The 19,970-nt window shown below is 40.6% G+C and overlaps 1 protein-coding gene across 1 annotated transcript in view; it reads left to right on the top strand.

Annotated features, from left to right (window-relative positions):
- Positions 1 to 5,180, top strand: part of Agbl1 (AGBL carboxypeptidase 1) — a 765,743-nt gene extending 760,563 nt beyond the window's left edge. Inside the window, exon 23 of the mRNA XM_059270317.1 lies at positions 4,952 to 5,180. Coding sequence (XP_059126300.1) covers positions 4,952 to 5,171 — 220 coding nt within the window. The 3' untranslated portion in view covers positions 5,172 to 5,180. The remainder of the gene's footprint in view (positions 1 to 4,951) is intronic.
- Positions 5,181 to 19,970: the final 14,790 nt, after the last annotated feature.

The raw sequence follows: 19,970 nt of genomic DNA, 5'->3' as shown, positions 1-19,970 counted from the left end.
AATTTTCTGAATAGTTCCAGAGACATTCAGATATTCCATTTCACATAAGGAACTTGTGGCTGTTTTTCATTCTTATTTTTTAATTATTTTTATTCATTTTACATACCAACCACAGATCCCCCTCTCATCTCTCCTCCTGCTCCACCTCAGCCTTCCCCAGCCCAACCCACCTCCCATCCCCTCCTCCAAAAGGGTAAGACCTCCCATGGGGAGTCAGCAAAGCCTGGTACATTTAGTTGAGGCAGGACCAAGCCACTCCCCGCTGTATCAAGGGTGAGCAATGTGTCCCACCATAGGTAATGGGCTCCAGAAAGCCAGCTGATGCACCAGGGAAGATCCTGATCCCACTGCCAGGGGCCCCTCAAACAGACCCAGCTATACAACTGTGTCCCCTATGCAGTCTGGTTTCATGCAGTTTCCACAGCTGTTGGTTTAAAGTTCCTGAGTTCCCATGAGCTTGGTTCAGTTGTCTCTGTAGATTTCTTCATCATGATCTTAACACCCTTTGCTCATATAAACCCTCTTCCCTCTCTTCAACTGGACTTCTGGAGCTCAGCCTGCTGCTTGGCTGTGGATCTCTGCATCTGCTTCCATCAGTTACTGGATGAAGGCTCTGTGATGACAGGCTATTCAGCTTTATGATTACCTGGGTAGGCTAGTTCAGGCAACCTCTCCACTATGGCTAGTAGTCTAAGCTGGGGTCATCCTTGTGGATTCCTGGGAATTTCCCTACTCACTCGTAAGTGGATATTAGATGTAAAGCAAAGGATAATCAGACTACAACCCACAGCTCCAGAGAAGCTAGAACACAAGGAGGACCCTAAAAGGGACATATGGATCACCTTGGGAAGGGGAAACAAATGAGATCTCAGGAGTAAACTGGGAATGAGGGGAGGGGATGGGGGATGAGAACATGAGGCAATGGGATGGCCAAGCTGTGAGAGGGATGGAGTGGAAGAGCAATGAAAGAGATATCTTGATAGAGAGAGACATCATGGGGTAGGGGAGAAACCTGGTCCTGTGGTTGTTTTCATTGTTTGAGAGACTGATCTGTATCATTTCTTGGGTGCTAAGTTCACATATGTATAGATTTTGTTACTGTTATTGCCTGTTCTTTTTAATATCGCTTTATCCCTTAGATCCCTGAAAACTTAAAATTTTCAGAGATCTAAGGGATGACCATAGTTTATTGCTGATACTTTCTTCTTCTTTATCAATTTTTAATTGTAATAGTATTATGTATTTTTCCGAATAGTCATGTCTATTTCATTGTTTTTGTACCTTCTGTTTGCTTCCCTTCCATTAACTCTTGCTCGTATTTGAATTATTCCTTCTACTTGCTCTGCATCTTTTTCTTATGTCTCTTTTTCTACTTTCTATACATCATAGATTATAGTTTTGACTCTGAATTTTCTCTTGCAGTTGCTATGTGAGGTTTTCTTTTTTTCACTTTCTAACCCAGACTTTCCTTTTTTTCACTTTCTAACCTAGACTTCCCTTGAGACATCCCCTTTGATCTTGTTTAGCCATCTAATTGTTAGTGAAAGAATGTTCATGTGCTTTTGCATATTTGAAGTCTACATCATAACATCACGGGCTATGTATAGATGCAAAATGGTTACTCTAGTAAAGTCAGCGATACACATTTTTTGGTTTTGGTTTTTATTTTATTTATTTGTGTGTGTGTGTGTGTGTGTTTGTGTGTGTGTGTTTGTGTGTGTATGTATGTATGTGTTTGTGTATGTCCATGTGAACCTGTGTGCCTATGAGTGTATGTGTATGTGTGTGTTTGTGAAAGAGAGAGGCACCAAAAGTCTGTTCATTTAAGAATGTTTATCACACAATGTAATTTTATTAGCTTTAGTCTTCACGGTTTACATTTAATCTGTAGGTGTATTTTTTCCTACAATAGGTGCTACTTTGTGCTGTTTGACTTCTATCTAGAATTCTACAGGAAACTGTCAGTGTTTTACATCATTAATAATCTATGATAGAATATTTGTGTCATGAATATCCACAAAACTTTAGAAACCAGAGATTTTGTAAAAGCAATTAAGTGGCGCACGCCTTTAATCCCAGCACTCGGGAGGCAGAGGTAGGGGGATCTTTGTGAGTTCCAGGAAAGGCACAAAGCTACACAGAGAAACCCTGTCTCAAAAAACCAAAAAAAAAAAAAAAAAAAAAGAAAACAGCTAAATAAAATGACTTGTTGTTATAAAGCCTTTTCAATCTATCCCAAACATACATGTTCAATGTGGCAAATTTTTGCATCTGCTGTTTTCATTTTAGATAAGCTGTAGAATAAAGTAGATATGAATTTGGTGGGACATGAGCTATATTTTAATTTCAATTAAATTATAGCAAGCTCTGGTTCCAAACAAATTCAGTAACTATCTTAGAGTAACAATTAGTTGGGAATTTTTCAGTAAGGGAAAAGGTTATCAAAATGGTCTCTTAGTAGCAGTTAAGATGAATGTGTTAATAGAAACATGTCTCATTTTCTTGGATGTTGAGAGCTTGGAAGATTACAAGAAGTTGATTGTATGAGTAAAATATTGAAGAGGCATCAAGTTTGATATATGTATCCCAACAGGATCAATTTATCAACTATATTGTAGTGGGAGGCTCCAAGTTTGTGATTGACTTGAGCATACTCTTCCTGGAGGACAAGGCCTTTGTAGAGCAAACTGACCATATTACTCCTGAAAACTGAACCCCATTTGAAAGTCCTATCCATTAAACCCATTGATATTCATGTTCCATTAATTAGTAATGGTAGCCGGGCGGTGGTGGTGCATGCATTTAATCCCAGCATTCGGGAGGCAGAGGCAGGCGGATCTTTGTGAGTTCAAGGCCAGCTTGGGCTACAGAGTGAGTTCCAGGAAAGGCACAAAGCTACACAGAGAATCCCTGTCTCAAAAAAACAAAAAAAAAAAAAAAAAAAAAATAGCAATGGTGAGTTGCTGCAAGGTCCTAAATTTGGTGATGGCACACATTTTAGAGAGAATATAAGCAGCACCCATTTGTCTGTAATAATTATTGGAGTGACATGGGTGGGAAGCAACACATTTAAATGCATAATTTTCTTCTGTTTTAGTGTCTTCTTAATATCCACAGCAGAGAAATGGAATTAAAATTTGTTGACTGACACTACTTCACAGAGCATTCTGCTAGATAGCGTCTGTGTTTCTTCACCAGAATTCACCTCATCTACTGTGATCTCACTATGAAACTGGGGTTTTCCCCAAAGTCCCATAGCCAGGACTTGAAATCAGGCTCTCGATGTTTTACTGCACTGTCACCACAGTACCTAGGGTGACAACAGAAGAGATTCAGGCACTCAAGATTCTTGCTGAACAGAAACTATCTTAGAGCTAGGTAGCTTTTACTTTCCTTGATTCAATGACTTTATTACTGACAGTTTGGTCTGTAAAATATAATGGCCATTAATGCAATGGGACTGTGGAAACAAGGTTTATATTTCTCTCCCCTCTTCTCCATTTGTGTCTTACCAGACCTTCAGTTTAGGCAACAGAGACTGTGGAGAGCACTGGGGGACTCCGATCAGTCAGTAAACAATTAAGAAACTGGCCTGATTCATTTCCTGAGCTAACGTGTAACCATGCTACTGATTGCCCATTTCCATTGTTTATGGAGAGGCAGGTGGATGAACAGCGCTTCCTGATTTATGAAGTGCTTGCCTTCTATAAATCACAAAGTAGAAACCCAGCATGCTGCTAATCCTAATTGGTAAAGTCCTAAGTAGGGAGTGATTAGAAAGTCTTCAGGTATCTCATGCAAATGAGGGAGATATATAGCTTCTTGGGAGGAAATTCCCTCTGATCACAATATGCAGTTAAGTCTTTGATCCATTGCGGCTGCTCCCTCTTGTCTCTTGCTGCTCAGCCCCTGTTGATCACCCAGTTGTTGATAAATTGGGGGGGGGCGGGATAATGGAGAAATATAAGCATAGGAGAAACAGAATGTTGTTTTCTTGCTTGCTCATTTATTTATTTTCATCTGGATTAATTTCTTTCCAATAAACCATTTATTATGATGAAGGAGAACTATGTGAGACCCATGGTATGATTTGGTAGAAGGGGGGCCATTAAGTCTTGGAGTCCTCTCTACTTTGATCTGATTCTACTCTGTGCTGGGAGGGATATAATGGCATTCTCATACATTCAATAGTAGCCTCCTGGGTGTGACCACATGAAACTTAACCTATCTTGAGAGTTCTACATATGCCAGACTGTCTACATCATTTGGATGTAAATTCACTAATTGAGAGAGAAGTGCAGTTAATTGGCAGAGGAAGAAAGGAATCTATGGACTTTGAATGGTGCCCTGGTTACCCTCAAGGGGGGAATTAAAGAGAGAGGGATGTGAATGAAAACACTTAAGGGAGGAATGAGTCTTGAGCTCATAGCAGCTGTGGATGTCTGCATAAAACCTGTGTCAGACCAAGCCAGTTAAAATTCCAGCATGGATGGGGTAGGAGTTCATGATACCCCCAACCCTTGTTGGGGAATTATTAGAGTTGATGGCTGCTGGAGGAGGCAGAGTCAGTTTTCTTCTTGAGTGTGGCCTTTCTTGAGTTTCCCATTGTTCAGTGGAAAGCCTCATGTCCATGTATATACAGGCAGTACTAATTGATCTTAGTGGGTTATTTAGAAAAAGACAATATGAAGACTTGGGTATAGTGTAGTAGGGAATCTGGGAGGAGCTGAAGAGGTTAGTGAGAAATCCTCAAATAATAAATTACAAAAAAAGTCAGAAAGGGGGCTTGGCTACCCTTCTCTTCCGTATTGTAAATTTTCTCCTTCTGGCTAACTTATCTTTTCCTTCCTCCTTCCACTTTCCACCACCCTGTGTCTATCTCCCTTCCCCTATGTGCTTTTCCTTCTCTCCTCCCTCATTCTTCTCTTTGCTTTGGGGAGATGAACTACAGATGTGGCAGCAGCAGCAGTAGCACCAGCAGATCCTCTGAGGTCGATGATGAGCCATCCTGCATGGAGGAGATTAACTACAGTGCAGACAGCAGCTCAGACCCAGAACCCAACTTCACTGAGCTGGACCGGCAGATCCAGGAGTGTGCCTTTCACAAGGATGAAGAAGAGGAAAAAGAGGAAGGGACAGGGTGGAGAAGAAGATCTGTCCCCCAGTCCTGAGGTTCAGTGCCAGCGCTGTGTCTCCAGCCATTGGATTAATGGCCATCACATGGCTTCTTCACTATTAGATATATAGCGTCTAAGCCAGTAGAAAAACTAGTCTGTGTGGGCTTAGCTATCTTCTTTGTATTGTTGGTCTAGCTTTACCATGCATAGAATCTGGATATGTCATAAGATTTTATATATACAGCATGCTATCATTGCACTTGTATTTGGACATGGGTAGTGTTTTCAGGATTGCCATGGATTCTCTGACCTCAGCTCTTCACCAGTCCTGAGCCTGACACAGAAAGAGATTATAACCAGAGAAGAGGGTTCTTTTTCTGGGTTCTCAGAAAGAGTTCTAAGTGGTTAAGTTACTCCACGTATGAATGGTTTCTCAATAGCATAACATTTGAGCTTGCAGCACAGACATGAAGCCTACTAAGATCCTGAAAGGCTTGGCAGTTTCTCAGGTCCTGGGTGAATGAACATAAAAGCCCATGAGACCAAGTCACAGCAAGTATCACCTTCGATGCTCTATAACAATCTACATTTTACAGAGGTTGGAGAGGCCAGCAGCTGGGCTATATTCTGTGGTAAACAATATAATCACTGGTCTTCACAGATTTCAAATTTGTTAAAACATGATGGAGATAGAAGATGTGTGCTGGGAAATCCATTCATTATAGAATCAGACAGACAGATGTGGTTCATATCCTGCATCTGGCAGTGACTTGTTCTGAAAATTTAAGTAAGTAATTACATCTCTCTAAACTTCAGGGTTTTTATATGTGCCATGGGAATGGACATATCTATATCACAAAGTTATAGTAAAGATGAAATAAGATCATATATGAAAGTGTGCAACTTGGCACCTGCTCCACACTAACACTAGCTCATAGCACATTTCCCACCCACAACAGAGAATTCTATATAAGTATTTGCACAGTTATGAGCAAATGCTCTCTGGGGTCTGGGGTCACATGATGGTAAAGTACTTCTTCCTGGAAGAGATCTGCAAAGGAAGCCACAGAAGAGAATGGAGACATTGGGGAGGCTTAACATGGGGGAAAATGGTAGAGGGTCGTTCAGCACACAGAGAAAAATGGCTTTGAGACTGAACTGTGAGATGAACAGGGTCAGTGAGAGAAAGCCCAAGAAACCTGGGGATACAGATAAGAATAGAACAGAAAATGTATAGTGTATTTACTATATAGTTGCCATTCAAATTTTGTTAGGGTTGGATTTGACTATGAGAAGGAAATTACAAAATAGTGGAAGATTTCCTAGGTGCTTTTCTTTCATATGGAATTCCATATGTAAAGATGAGTTGGAGCTGGTGTTATAGATGCTTGGTATTAGAGATCCAGCATCTGCTACTTCATCAGATTTTGAACTCTGTGAGTTGTAGCTTTTACTCTTAATCTAGGATGGCTACAGAAGCATCAGCCTTTGCATCTGCATCCCGTATGTCATCAGGAACAACAACCAAAATAAAATGGAATGTGCTCTCTACCCTTCAAAAATTCACACCTAACATTTCTGCTTAATCCCAGCCAGAGAGCACACAGATGACAATCAGGGAGGTGGAAAACTGACTGTCTTGACATAGTTGCTGACATTTGAATTTTTAAAACAAAAGAAACAGACAATACCGCATATTTGATGTTAACTGCCAAAGATGCATTTCATAATCTGTTCACCAACTCCAGATAGTTTTTGAATTAGTTAAATAATAACAGAAAAAACTCAGAGAAAGCCACAGGGCAAGATTCTACCACAGTTTAGCACCAAGTTGTAGAAGAAAGGCATGCCCCTTGCAATTTAGAGATGTCACATCATTGGTAGTCTATTCCTTTTACATCTATTATACCTCTATTTTAAATTCTCGCTACATCTCAGGAAAACCATTCTTTCAATTAATAAATACAGTGTTCTGTAATATACATGTAAGATTTAAGGGAGAATAAAAAACCAGGAAGACAATTCAAATTCCAGACTCACAGCATCTTTTAACATCTCTTGTATTCATCTTCCTATCTTCCCACTCTCAATAAGAAGATCAAAGAACTTGCTCCTGGATTTCCATTGACTTGAGGAGTGAAAGATATAATCCTGTTGATTGATGAAGAGTGATCGTCATCAGAATTAGCACCCCTGTCTTAATTATTTCAAGATTTAGTTTCTAGTCATCTAACTGAACTGTGAGTGACCAGGGCAAGGTTAGCTTCTGAAGGAAGAATTTAGAAAACATCGAGGACATGGAATATTCATTGATCTATCTGTGCAAAGAAGGGCTATAAAGCACCTATTATATGCCATATACTCTACTAAGCTCTACAAATGCAAGTGGAAGAGATTATATCTTCAAGTTCAAAACTCATTTGAGATGTGTGAACAATAAACATTTTATTTTATTACATTGGTATGGACCATGATGAAATTACACAAAGGATAATATGAAAAATATTGACTCTAATATGGATATTTGTATTGGGAAAATTCTGTCAAAAGAAGATCATAATTGTTGTTACTATTGAAAGGTATTCACAAGTTCATAGGCAAAAAACTCCAAACAAACAAACAAACAAAAGACATGCTAAGAAATGGGAAGTATGTGTTTAAAGGTCCTAAGGTAAGGTTGGAGTTTGGGATTAAATGATCAGCATGACTAACTAAAGGTTCTATTTGTAGAATGGGAAAGGAGAAATGTGAAAAGATGAAATTGAGAAGAAAGGTAATAATTAGACTGGACAATATGTGGCATGAGTTCAGGAAGAGGTTGAGTCTGGTTCTAAATGTGGTAGAGGGATAGCAATATATATCAGATGCATGCCCACCATGCATCAGTGACACTGCCCATATGTTCATGAATACTTTGTTGGCACTCTCTCCATTTGGGATGTTCATTGCTTTGAGGACTACCCCTGAGTATGACAACATGCTTACAGGGCAGAACACATGCAGTGAGGTAAAAAGAGTGAGTGTGGTTTGAGACTGTTGAATACTAGAAACCTAAGAGACATTGAGTTGGAGGGAATTTCTTTAACTGAGAGGTACAGCAAGGAATTGAAGTTCAGTGTCACCCCTGTGCATACACACACACACACACACACACACACACACACACACATATGCACACACACACACACATATGCACACACACACACATATGCACACACATATGCACACACACACATGTGTGTGTGTGTGTGTGCGTGTGTGTGCTCTGTTTCTTGAGCCATAAAGTTCTCCAAATGGCCTCTTTGAGTGTGTAATTCCTTTCATGGGATTCTCTTTCTCCAAGGTGACTCCCATGACTTGATGCGGGCCACCAAAACTCAGTTCAGATTCTGGGAAGATGACTCAGTCAGCAAAGTACTTGCTACACAGGCATGAGGATCTGAGCTAGGATCTCCAACAACCATGTGAAAACCACGTGAGTGCTAAGGTTCACACTTGGTAACCCATGATGGGAAGAGGCAGAGACTGGTTGATATCTGGAGCATAATGACCTGTCTGTCTAGCCAACCACCAAGCTTCATCTTCAGAGAGAGACACTGGAAAGCTATGCAGTGAGGAAGACATGCAATTTGTTGACTTCTGGTCTCCCACATGCATGCCCATATATGTACACAAGAACACAGGCATATTCACCCACATGAACACAAATTCTCATATGCCACACCATGAATCAAAATAAAACCCATTTCAAATTTATCTTTGGCTCTGTAAAATCTTTTTTAATAAGCCTAAGACAAATTACGACCTCTCTTCTGTGTCTGTATGTACACACAAACATACATACATACATACACACATATAAAATGTTATCTATCTGATATTAAGATATATATGTATATATATCGATATCAATATATATGTATATCTTTTATAATAAGGTTATCACTTACAGTGTGATTTAGGTACCTTTTATACACATTCCCCGTGCACCATCGAGATCTGGACTCTAAAATGCAGTCCTGCTACTGTCCTGCATCTCTCCTCGTGTCTGAAATGTTTCCTTACATATTGAAGGATTCAAAACTGTGTTATTACCCCTCTCAGACTCAGATTCTAACTGAGATATCCAACAACCCAATGAAGCCCCATATGTTTCTTTTAAATCCTTCCATTTGCCATCTCAAACCCTGATTTATGTTACAGAAAGGGCACTAGGTTTTATATAAAAGGCATCTATCAGGAGCACAGCCTGCCTCTCAGGCTGGTGGTTATTCTGAGGACTGGTTCTTCTACAGGAAAACTAAAGAATGGGATAATGGCCTTGTTCTTTATGCATGATATAAATATGGTAGCACATTGCACATAAAAGAACAGCATCTCCATCTCTCCAGTGACTGCATCATCCATCCAAGTGCTACAGACACCATGCTCACTTTGGTGAGAACTGGCCATGCACGTGGTACCAACCTAGTTGCCTAGCTGCTGGCAATCCCATTGATGATAAATTAGCATCCCACAATTCCATCCATTGCCTCCAGTTTCTTCTGAGCAGCCAGAGAAAGGATTCTGAGTCACAAAATACATTCGAAAACAGCCTGATCTCTGAATTATGAGATCATATTGAGGGCTGCCAGCACATGTAAGGAAACATTACACCCCAAAGGAAGGTGAAATCCTCCTGCCCAGCTTCCATTTGTCAGTCTGGAAAACTTAGCTGTGGAATGAATTTCATATTCCAAGAGGAGCCTGTTCCTCCTGCCAAGAGCGGAGGCTTCCAGGAATGCCTGACATAAGTCATCCTTGTTAGGGACTCGGCACAGTGACCCACAGGGTTGATGTGAACATTTGGATCCACATTAGAGTGATGGATTTGCTTTGCCCTGCTGGTGTGTCTCACCCAGGGCCCACCAAAGGCTCCAGCCTTGGAAAGACACACAGCCAGTAGCTGATACTCAGCATGAGAGCTTTTTGGGCAACAATAATTCATCAGGCCTGGAACCTGCTGTTGTCTGCCTAACAGATGTCCCCTTTTGTTTGTGTTACAGTTTGGCTTTTCTGATGCCCAATGGATTCTTGATAACAAAGTATTGGTCAGAAAATGTGTACATGATAAAGGGAGATTTTTGAGATGAAATGTATTTCAGTACCTAACTGTACACTGTTGTATATAACTTTAAAAACTATTATATTTACCTAACACAAGGAATATGGCATTAAACTTGAATTCTCTATATCACAGGGGAAAGAGAGGGTAAGGAAGGGAGGAGAGAGAGGGAAAGAGAGAGGGGGGGTTATTTGGAGACACAGAGATTCAGAAATAGACACCTTGAATTTAAAACAGGGCTCTTTGTTGACCAACACTTAACGTAAGCCAGTCTCCAAGTATGGGTATTTTTTGGGCCTGTTTGGTCACAAAGCAAAAGTGCTTCTGTCCTTGGAAGTGGGCACACACTGAATAAACTGACCATACTTGAGTCTCATGACAAGTGAGTGGGGAAAACCTACTATGCTAGGTCAGAAGAACCTTTTATAGACTCTAGAGTTCTTGGTGGGTTAAAATGACTTCATGGTAGCAGACAAGGATTAAGACTACCCCTGACAAAGTACTGAACTCAAAGCATGCTTCTTTGGAAGAACCTGGTGGAGGTACTTAGTGTGACCTTGTTCTCTTGATGTAAGGTAAGACATGGCCATAAGTTCAGTTATGAGTCAGGTGTGGAATGAAGGAGCAAAGCCTCATAGTCCTGTGCTTAAGTTCTATGGTATGGATGCTAAAGCCATGAGCTTTCCTGAATAGACTACCAAGGCCCCTCCTGAACTTCCTACATAGGAGGCCTTTATTATGGAAGTACGTGGAGGAGGAACCTCCCTGTGTGCTCAGACCCTGCTTCTTGTCACTTCTGACTTGTGGGAAGGTAGGTAAAGGGACCTCCATTTTCAAATAGAAGTCTCTCCTTATAGGGGAAATATAAGTAAAGGAGGGAGTAGAAATTTGTTCAAGAGAAGTCAAGTGTTTTCCACTTAGGGGTTTTCCACATCCACAGATGAGGTGAACACAAGCAGGACCATAACAAGAAGTGAATATGGCTGCTACCTCCTGCCAGCTAAGACCACCTGTGCACTACCGTGTCTTATCCTTGCAGCCTTCTTCAGTGGTCATGTTATAGTTGAGGATGTTGGGGAACAATGAAGGTAAGATCCTGTCTAATACTATTCAGGGAGTGAGAAATGGGTTCATACAGAAAGGCTGACTCCTCAAAGACCTAAATCCTATCAAGGCCTGGAAACAGCTCCCTTGCTTCAAGAAAGTGTGTTTTTTACAGTGACTTTCAAGGTCTGATCACAATATGAGCTATTTGTACCAGGCATCTTTGTGAGACATCTTATGTTCAAATTCACCAAGTTCAATGCCTGGCTACTCACTATCTCCCCTAGCTTAAATCTTTTTCTCCATGTTCCTAAATAATCATGATCTTACTAATGGGAACTTCTGCCTCTTTCTGTCTGATGCATGACCCAGGTTCAGAACAAAGCCTTTGTTCTTTAGTAAATGGGTGGATTGGGATGTGTGGTTGAGTCTGAACCCAGTTTTCTTGTGAGTATGGCCACTGTGTGTTCTCCTTGGGCCATTTCTAACATGGACTTCTACACATATTTCCTCCCTTCTATTATCTCCTTTGCCTTTATCCCCTTCCTAGCTCTGGTATCTGGGCAACCAGGTTGTATTTAGACTAAGAACCTTCTATTTCCATTAGTAACTACCTCTGATCCTGTGCAAAGGGAACCTAGCACCAGGACCCTTCCTGACGCAGCCAGTTAGCAAGTTCTTGGGTTTTCTCTCTGAACACCAGCCCCAGACACCCTGTGCTTAAATGTGCTGTCTTCCCGGAAGTCTCCCATGGTTTTTAAATTTCTATAATGTCTTGAAGAAACCTGCACAACACTGCCATGAACTCTTCTGTCCTCACAGCAGCCTAATTTCTTGGGGAAAAAAAAGATGATTTGTTTACTACCTTCATTTTCTGTACATAGCACCAGGGTCTGAGATGTGATGGACTTACTTTTTATATGTATTGAAGGATGAAGATCTAAATTTCCATTTCAAAAGCCTCCTGAGAGTGACCCCCTCCTCCTCCTCGTTGCCTCAGTAACCTGTTAAACATGGATAGGCAAACTGTAGGAAAGTAGGACACGTGTGTGTCTGGCACTCAGAGCAGTAAAGAAAGGGGGAAAAAAAATCCCCATCCTAGCCTGTAATTTCCAGAAGCAGGCTTGCCTCCTTTCCTCTCGATGGCCTGTAGAGGTCAGAAAAGGGCCTTGTTTTCCAGTCACTGACTGTCCTCTGTCCCCATTAGAATTCGCCTGGGTATGTATAATTAAGCCAGCAGAGGCTCCGCACATAGGAACGGAAACACATTGACTTTAATAAAACAGAGTGTAAAACAAGTTTAGATTGACTCCAGCCTTGTTTATTCTCTCATACTTGTCATACTGGTTGGTATATTCCCAGTCAAAGAGACCGTTGTCCTGCGAACTGAAGCATGTCCGTTCATTGCTACTGCAGTCCTTGCAGTAGCTCGGTGCTCCTGACTCATTGGAAATAAAAATTGGCAAGAAAAAAAGTTGTGTTTCTTAAGGGGAAAAAAGGGCAATAACAAAGAAAAAAGAATACGGGCATAATGTACAGCAGTCCCACTGAGGTTCTTGTCATTTGCTTGATTTCTTTTTCATAAACACAAGTAAATTTGGAATCCAGAATATATATATATATATATATATATATATATATATATATATATATATATGAGAGAGAGAGAGAGAGAGAGAGAGAGAGAGAGAGAGAGAGAGAGAGAGAGAGGGATTCAAAATGGTGTAGGAATTGTGGTGAAATTGAGCAAATGAAGGTGGTGTTCTTTGGGGAATTTAGGAAGGCAAGATATCATTACAGAGCTTGTTTCCTAGAGTTTGCAAAGAGAATTTCACAGGAAGTCCAGAAGGCAGATTTAGTATAATGTTGACATGTGACTTTCTAGATGAACTTTCATTTCTCTGGATCTCAGTCTCTTCTTTGAAAACTGAGGACCCGGATCAGCTGAAAGCTAAGGTCACTTACATTTCTATCATTCACAAGGGCAGCATTGGATGCCCTGCAGAGAATGCCACACAGAGGCTGTAGGCTGGCTGGGCCAGTGAAGAGGCAGCAGCAGCGTGAGGCGGCTCACACTGGTGCTCTGTCTGGAGAGGATGGATACTGGAGCTGGACAATGATCCTTTCAGAGCGGAGAGTGATGCCCTTGACACCCTGCCAATGCCCAGCAGAATAAGAGCTTCCGAAACCAGGGCTAAAAATAAATAATGAAACAAAGTGACAACATAAACAGGAAGACAGGAAGAATAGAGCAGGGGATTGAGTCAGCAAACTTGTGGAGAGGATAGAGGAGTCAAATTCATTTTCATCTGCATGTATTTGACCTGTTAGGTGGCTGGACTCTTAGAATTCAAAATACCATTGATGATGTGTTTGATGCCACGCTGGGGGAGGGGGCAGAGGGCGGAGCAGAGGCATGGCTGCTCTCTCTAGTCCATTTCCTTTCTGTGGCATAGTTGGCCCCTTCCTTCTCGTTGTCTCTTTGTTGGTTGTTCAAAGAGAGAGCTTTACACAGTCCTTCTCCTGTCCCTGGCCCCCTCCTGGGTCCGGGCCAGCTGCCCTCGTCGACCTTGTCTCTCAGCATTTGGGGCCCAGCTTCCTCTTTGCCTTTCTGCAGCACACACGGGATTTCAATGGAAACGAGCTTCAGATCTGATTGTTTGGGGCAGGATGTGTGCAAGAGGGTTAGGGAAAGAGAGCTCATCGCTACTGGGTCCATGTAATGTTTCAGCCACTCTGCACTTTCACGAGGCATGCAGAGACAGCAGACACTTGGCTGCAGTGGAAACTGGACCGATTCTCTCTACAAGCCCTAAGAAATTCTTCCAGTCTCTGTTTCCAGAGGTGCAGATTCATATCGGATGGAGACTCAGAAAGTTGCATAAATTCAGGTATATGCAAATGTGAGCATGATTGGGCAGAAGAACGAAATGCTGTCCTGCTATGCATTCGATAATAAGAACATTAGATGTTTGGCACTGTGTGCTGCTCACAAGCACAAAAGGAAAGGAGAGAGGGAAGGGACTCTCTCAGGATGGCTGAGGGGATCAAGAAACTGAGAAATCCTGAGCCATGAAAATGTAATGTCTAATAATTAATTCTAAATTTCTCATTTAGGGAGGTCTCCCTTCATCATATCCACGCCTTGAACTTGTCAGTCAAATCCTCCTAGCTCCAATCTAGAGCTGAGATCTAAAGATGTCTGTAAGAGATGAAATACGAAATTGCTCATTTAGGATGAAATTAGCAGAGACCTCCAAGAAAACCCAAGTAGATGTGGGAAGTCTGAAGACTTTGCTTCTAAGACATCAGAGTTCAATTTTATAACACTTTTAGAATTATGATAATAACAATAAAACATTGCAAGAAATTCTTTCCATAGGCCCATCCATAGATGAAGTCTTATCACTCTCAGAGCCCTGGGAAGGAGGTCACTATTGTTATCTCAACGACAGATGATGCAATAATGGCAATACTCAACAGTGCAGGTTAAGTGGCTACTAGAGAGACCAAGTTAGGATCTGTAGTGAGTGTGCTTATGATTTTCCACACAGACCAATAATATTGTAAAGAATGGTCCTTGGGGGCCAAGTTGGCCTATTTCTCTGTTATTTTTTTCCCCTCAGAGGCAAATTTACTTTCATGCTTTCTTCTTTAGATTCACTTGGAAATGGATCTTATGTTTAAACTTTGTCAATATCTATCACTTCCCAATGCACTAATCTTGACTTTTCTTGCCTAATATTCTGTATTTCTAAAGGAGAAAGCCCAGTGACCTTTTGATGAAATTCTCCAATGAGTTGATGGAGGTAGAAAATGATGTGGGTTGGGAATGTGAGAAACACATTGCATGTTTTCCCTAAACAAATGTTCAGAGCATCATTTTAAAAGATGAACACTTATTTCAAACAGAGGTTAAGTAAATATCATGGAAGGATACAGTCCTAACCACATTTGGGTTGAGATAAGCAACACGTGCCTTTGGGTACCTGCTGTGGATCAGCAAATGATTTCCTTAGGTTTCTATTGATAATGCCTGTGGGTGCTCTGAATCACACCACCTGCTCATCTGGTGATGAGACTGTCTTTGGAGTTCTCTTTCTAGCAACTCTGACAGAGGGCTGGGGCCAGCCCATTTCCCCCTATGCTCAGATCTGTTTTGCAACATAAAACATCAACTCATTTCAAATGATTTTCAATTTATTTTACAAAGACGAAACTTCACATTTTTAACTCTTAAACAATGTCTGAATCTCAGCTTTACATACTTTCATCGATGCTTATATGGGCCAGCTTCTTCAGCAAGTCTAACCCACTTAGCAAAGAACAATTTGAGAAGTAAGACTTGAAGCGTCCAGAAATATAGGAATAAGATAGGAATATAGGAATAAAAAGTAATAAACTTAAGAAACTGAAACTGGCCGGGCGGTGGTGGCGCACGCCTTTAATCCCAGCACTCGGGAGGCAGAGCCAGGCGGATCTCTGTGAGTTCGAGGCCAGCCTGGGCTACCAAGTGAGTTCCAGGAAAGGCGCAAAGCTACACAGAGAAACCCTGTCTCGAAAAACCAAAAAAAAAAAAAAAAAGAAAAAAGAAAAAAAGAAACTGAAACTGACAGTCATCAGCTCTAAAAGTTAACTTCTAACAATGACTCTCTGCTTATAGCCAGCTCCTCTGTCAACAGCCAGGAGTTAACTTTTAACCCCCTTGCCCCTTATAGCCAACAACTGCCTGGACCAAAGTCAACTTTTAATAGTTGGTTCTACATGACTTCTAGCATGCATCCCATGCCTGATGCATACTTTTGTTATAAAAAGGGGCTTGAAACCCACCCCCTTCACCACAGCCTCAGAATCCAGAACCCTGGCTGTGGTCCAGCTAGCTGATGAGCTTTTGTGCCCCTCAGTGATTTTCTTTTCCTTCTGGAATAAAGTCTGCTTCTGGTTTAATAGACATTGGTGGTCTGTCCCCCATTATTTAGTGACCCTAGACCAAACAGACTCAAGTCAACTTTCTCCCTCCTCTATTGTAATGGGTTTCGCTGGAGCTTGGCAAGTTTCTTTCTTTCTTTTTTTTTTCCCCTGAATATTCTGGTTGGATTGTTGATTGCTTTTGTTAGTGGTGTCTCTTCTGAAGTGGCTATAAGATTACAGAACCAGGAGAGAGAAGGCTCAAAAAGCAGGTTGAAGCCAACACTTGAATCTTTACAAATCATTGATAATTATCTGCCTACTTTACGCTTTCCCCCTTCCTCTCTCCTCTCTGTCTGTCTGTCTGTCTGTCTCTGTCTCATGCTTGTGCACTAAAATCTGAGCCCTCAGCCTTTCCTACACTCTATCATCATGGATTCTAACCTTCTGAAATAGTATGAAAAATTAAACACAAGTTGCCTTGGTCATGGTATTTTAGCACAGCAATAAAATCGCAACCACGACACCATGGCACAAAAGAAGGGAATTATATAAAAAGCAAAGCTCATTTAAGTGTATTTTTATAATTTTGCTTACCTTAAATAGAATTAGAAGATACTAGACAAAAACAATCTAAGTATTGTACTACATGTCCATTATCTCACTGGATCTTGACAGCCCTGTGAGGTGAATGCTATTATTATCCTCACTGTCCAGAACATTAAATCTGAGGAAAATGAGGCATGGAGTGTTGAAGCAATATACACAGCTCTTCCATTTTAAGTTAGTTATGGACCTAGGTTTGTACTAGATTTCTTAAATGTGACTCCATGGATCTATCTAAACTTGTATTTACCATCCATCCATGCTGGGAAGTGAGCATGACCAGGAGTTGTGAAGGATCAGGAGAAGATGCAGATAGAAGTGTGTGGAACTTGCATAATTCAGACTCCCTGTAGTGGTGGTTTAATCTGAAGCCACATGTTTACATCTCCATCTGGTTCAAAGTTTTAACTAGTTATCTAAGATGCACACATTCTCTCATCCATAACTTTCCTACTTGGTTTTTCAGACAGGGTCTCTCACTGAGCCAAGTGCTCACTGACCCTCTAGATTGACTGGCCAGAGACACCAAAATCCTCCGGTCTCTGTTTCTCGGTGCTGAGATCACAGGAAGTGTGGACCACTGTACCTAACTTCTGATGTGAATACGAACTCAAAACCTCATGCTTACTCAGCAAGTACTGTATTTCATGTGGCCCCAGGCCAAGAATGCATTCTCTTAGAGTGACCTCCCCTTAGGTATCCTTGAGAAGAAGAAATGATGCTAAAGTTTGATGTATAATGCAAGGTCTTTAAAAATATTTACTTTATTTTTAATTTATGTATGTATATGCCGTATGTACAGATTTTTTCAAAAGCCAGAACAAGATGCTGTTCTCCTGAAGTTGGAGTTGCAAGCTGTTGTAGGCACCTGATGTGGGTGCTGGGAACTCCTTTGGAAGAACATCAAGTTTAAACTTGCTGAGTTGTCTCTTCAGCCCATAAAGCTATAGACAAGATTTTATATTTACATGAAAAACTGACAATAAATGGCTAGATATTCTACATGGACTTACTTAAAAACATCTTATGCTCAGTTACAGAGGAAACTGGGTTAATTTTACTATCTTCTAATCTATTTGCTGGGTCATATTATATTAACTTAGGAAATGGCAGATATAGACTCAAAGATATAAATATTTAGAATTAGAAATTAGGAATAAAATGGGCTAATAAATATGAGACTGCATTTATTCCAACAGCCATGTTTGGTGGGGCCTACTCTTTCAAAACTATAAAAATGTCACATTAAAAATCATGGCAGAAAACAGAGCGATGTGACCAAAACCTAACGAAAAAGCAACATCCAGAAATCTGAAAGTCAAGTAAACAGAAGGCATAGACCTGTCATTGCTGAGTAATTGTGGTTATAAATTTAAGTGCCATGAATTATATCACTAAGTGTCACAGAATATCAAGCATGATCAAGAAAAGGAATGGGAAACTATTTTTCATTCATTATCTAAAATTAAATAAAAATATTTCATAATGAAACAATCTAGGTAGAAAAGAGGAAACCAGAGAAAGACCTCTAGGGACCAATGAGAAAGATTAAAATGCAAACAGTGAAGTTCAGAATAAACAACCGAGTCACAAGCAAGTTCTGGAGGAAGTAAATAGGAGAAATATGAGGCATTTGATGATGAGAGCCATTTGATGATGGTGGACAAAGAGGAGCCTTTTCATTTGGACTAGGATAGTACATAACAAGAAAGACACACTAAATGCAGAGGGTTGTCACCCAGAGCACTTCACAAGGAGCCACATGTACAGGCCAGAGGATGGAGGAGGATTGCACGGGAGCACACCAGCAAGGTGACACTCTCCTAGCTGGTGTCCCTCATCCATTTTTTTCCTCTTACACTCGATAACTTTTAAAGCATAATGAATAAGTAGAAAGGGTACCTAGATCTGTTGAATTATGTGAGCTTAGGATAGATTAAAGCGAACTGGCAAGACAGTCTCCTTCAGTTGTCTGCATGATGCATTAACTTGACATTCAAAGATCTCTCTTCTGTAGCCTGCCCTGACTGCCTTGCTGTGCTTATCTGCAAGTTGCAGGGCCCAGGTGCAAGACTGCCTTCCAAATGGGCCTCTCTTCCATTTCCCAGTCTCTCTAGCAGGGTCTCACCTCCTCACCCTTTTTGGCTGTTTCTCTTTCTCCTCAAAAACCAGTTCAAATCTCAAATTGCCCTCTAATCTGAATGTAATTTGTAAATCCTCTCTATTCTTCCATCTATGACCTCTTACAGCATTTATTATGCAATTAGCTATGTCCTTTCATGCTCCATTAATTGGTCATTTATCTCTTTCACTCTGGTCTGATATTTCACATGTGTCTGTCATACATTGGCAAAGCACACTGTTTACCACTGCAGAGAAGACCATGGTATTTTATAATATTGATCATCACTGTGAATGTCTAAATTTTACTTTGCTTACTGAATTATTACCTTACCAAATGCTCACTATAAAATTTCATGTTAAATATTATTTTCCACATTTTACTAATGAGGTAAAGAGAATTTAGAGATGTTAAAAACTAACTCTAAGTTACACAGTTGCTAAGTGGCACAATAAATATCTGAAGACACGTGAATCAGGTAAAATACGTTCCACTTTTCCTATTATTACACCTTTGTGTATCATCTTTGTAGAAGGTAAACCAAAATAAAAGACATAACCTATACAAATACAAAAGAAATTCTCCATAATAGTATCAATTATTTTATTTTCATTTGCATATACATTTTATGGCAGTATTTCTAAAGCAAATTAAATGTATAGGTGGATTGTCTAGTCACACTTGCTGATGTAACCACCTGCTAACACAAACATATATACACACCCACACATGGTTGCACACACATGAATACAAACACACACAACACAAACATTTTTGCCATGACAGATTAGCTGGCAAGTCCTGCTCATGATTCTGCTTGAAAGGACACGGCTGTGCCAAAAGCACAATGAATGATCTTCATTGCCAAGGACATGGGGAACCTTTAGTCCCATTGAAGGAGAAAAGTGTGTAATTGTAACAGGATGCTTCAAAGCTCAATTTTATTGCAAGCATGCCCAGAGTTTATTGATTAAGTAATGGTAAGAATATTATTTGAAGTAGGGCCCTGTTAGTAGAAATATTAGCTCTGAAGGGACTCTTCTGTTGAAAAGCTCTGTGTCCATTCTTG

Source organism: Peromyscus eremicus, chromosome 1 (genome assembly GCF_949786415.1).
Source record: "Peromyscus eremicus chromosome 1, PerEre_H2_v1, whole genome shotgun sequence".
Classification (NCBI taxonomy): Eukaryota; Metazoa; Chordata; class Mammalia; order Rodentia; family Cricetidae; genus Peromyscus; species Peromyscus eremicus.
This window is presented reverse-complemented; position numbering and strand designations above follow the sequence as displayed.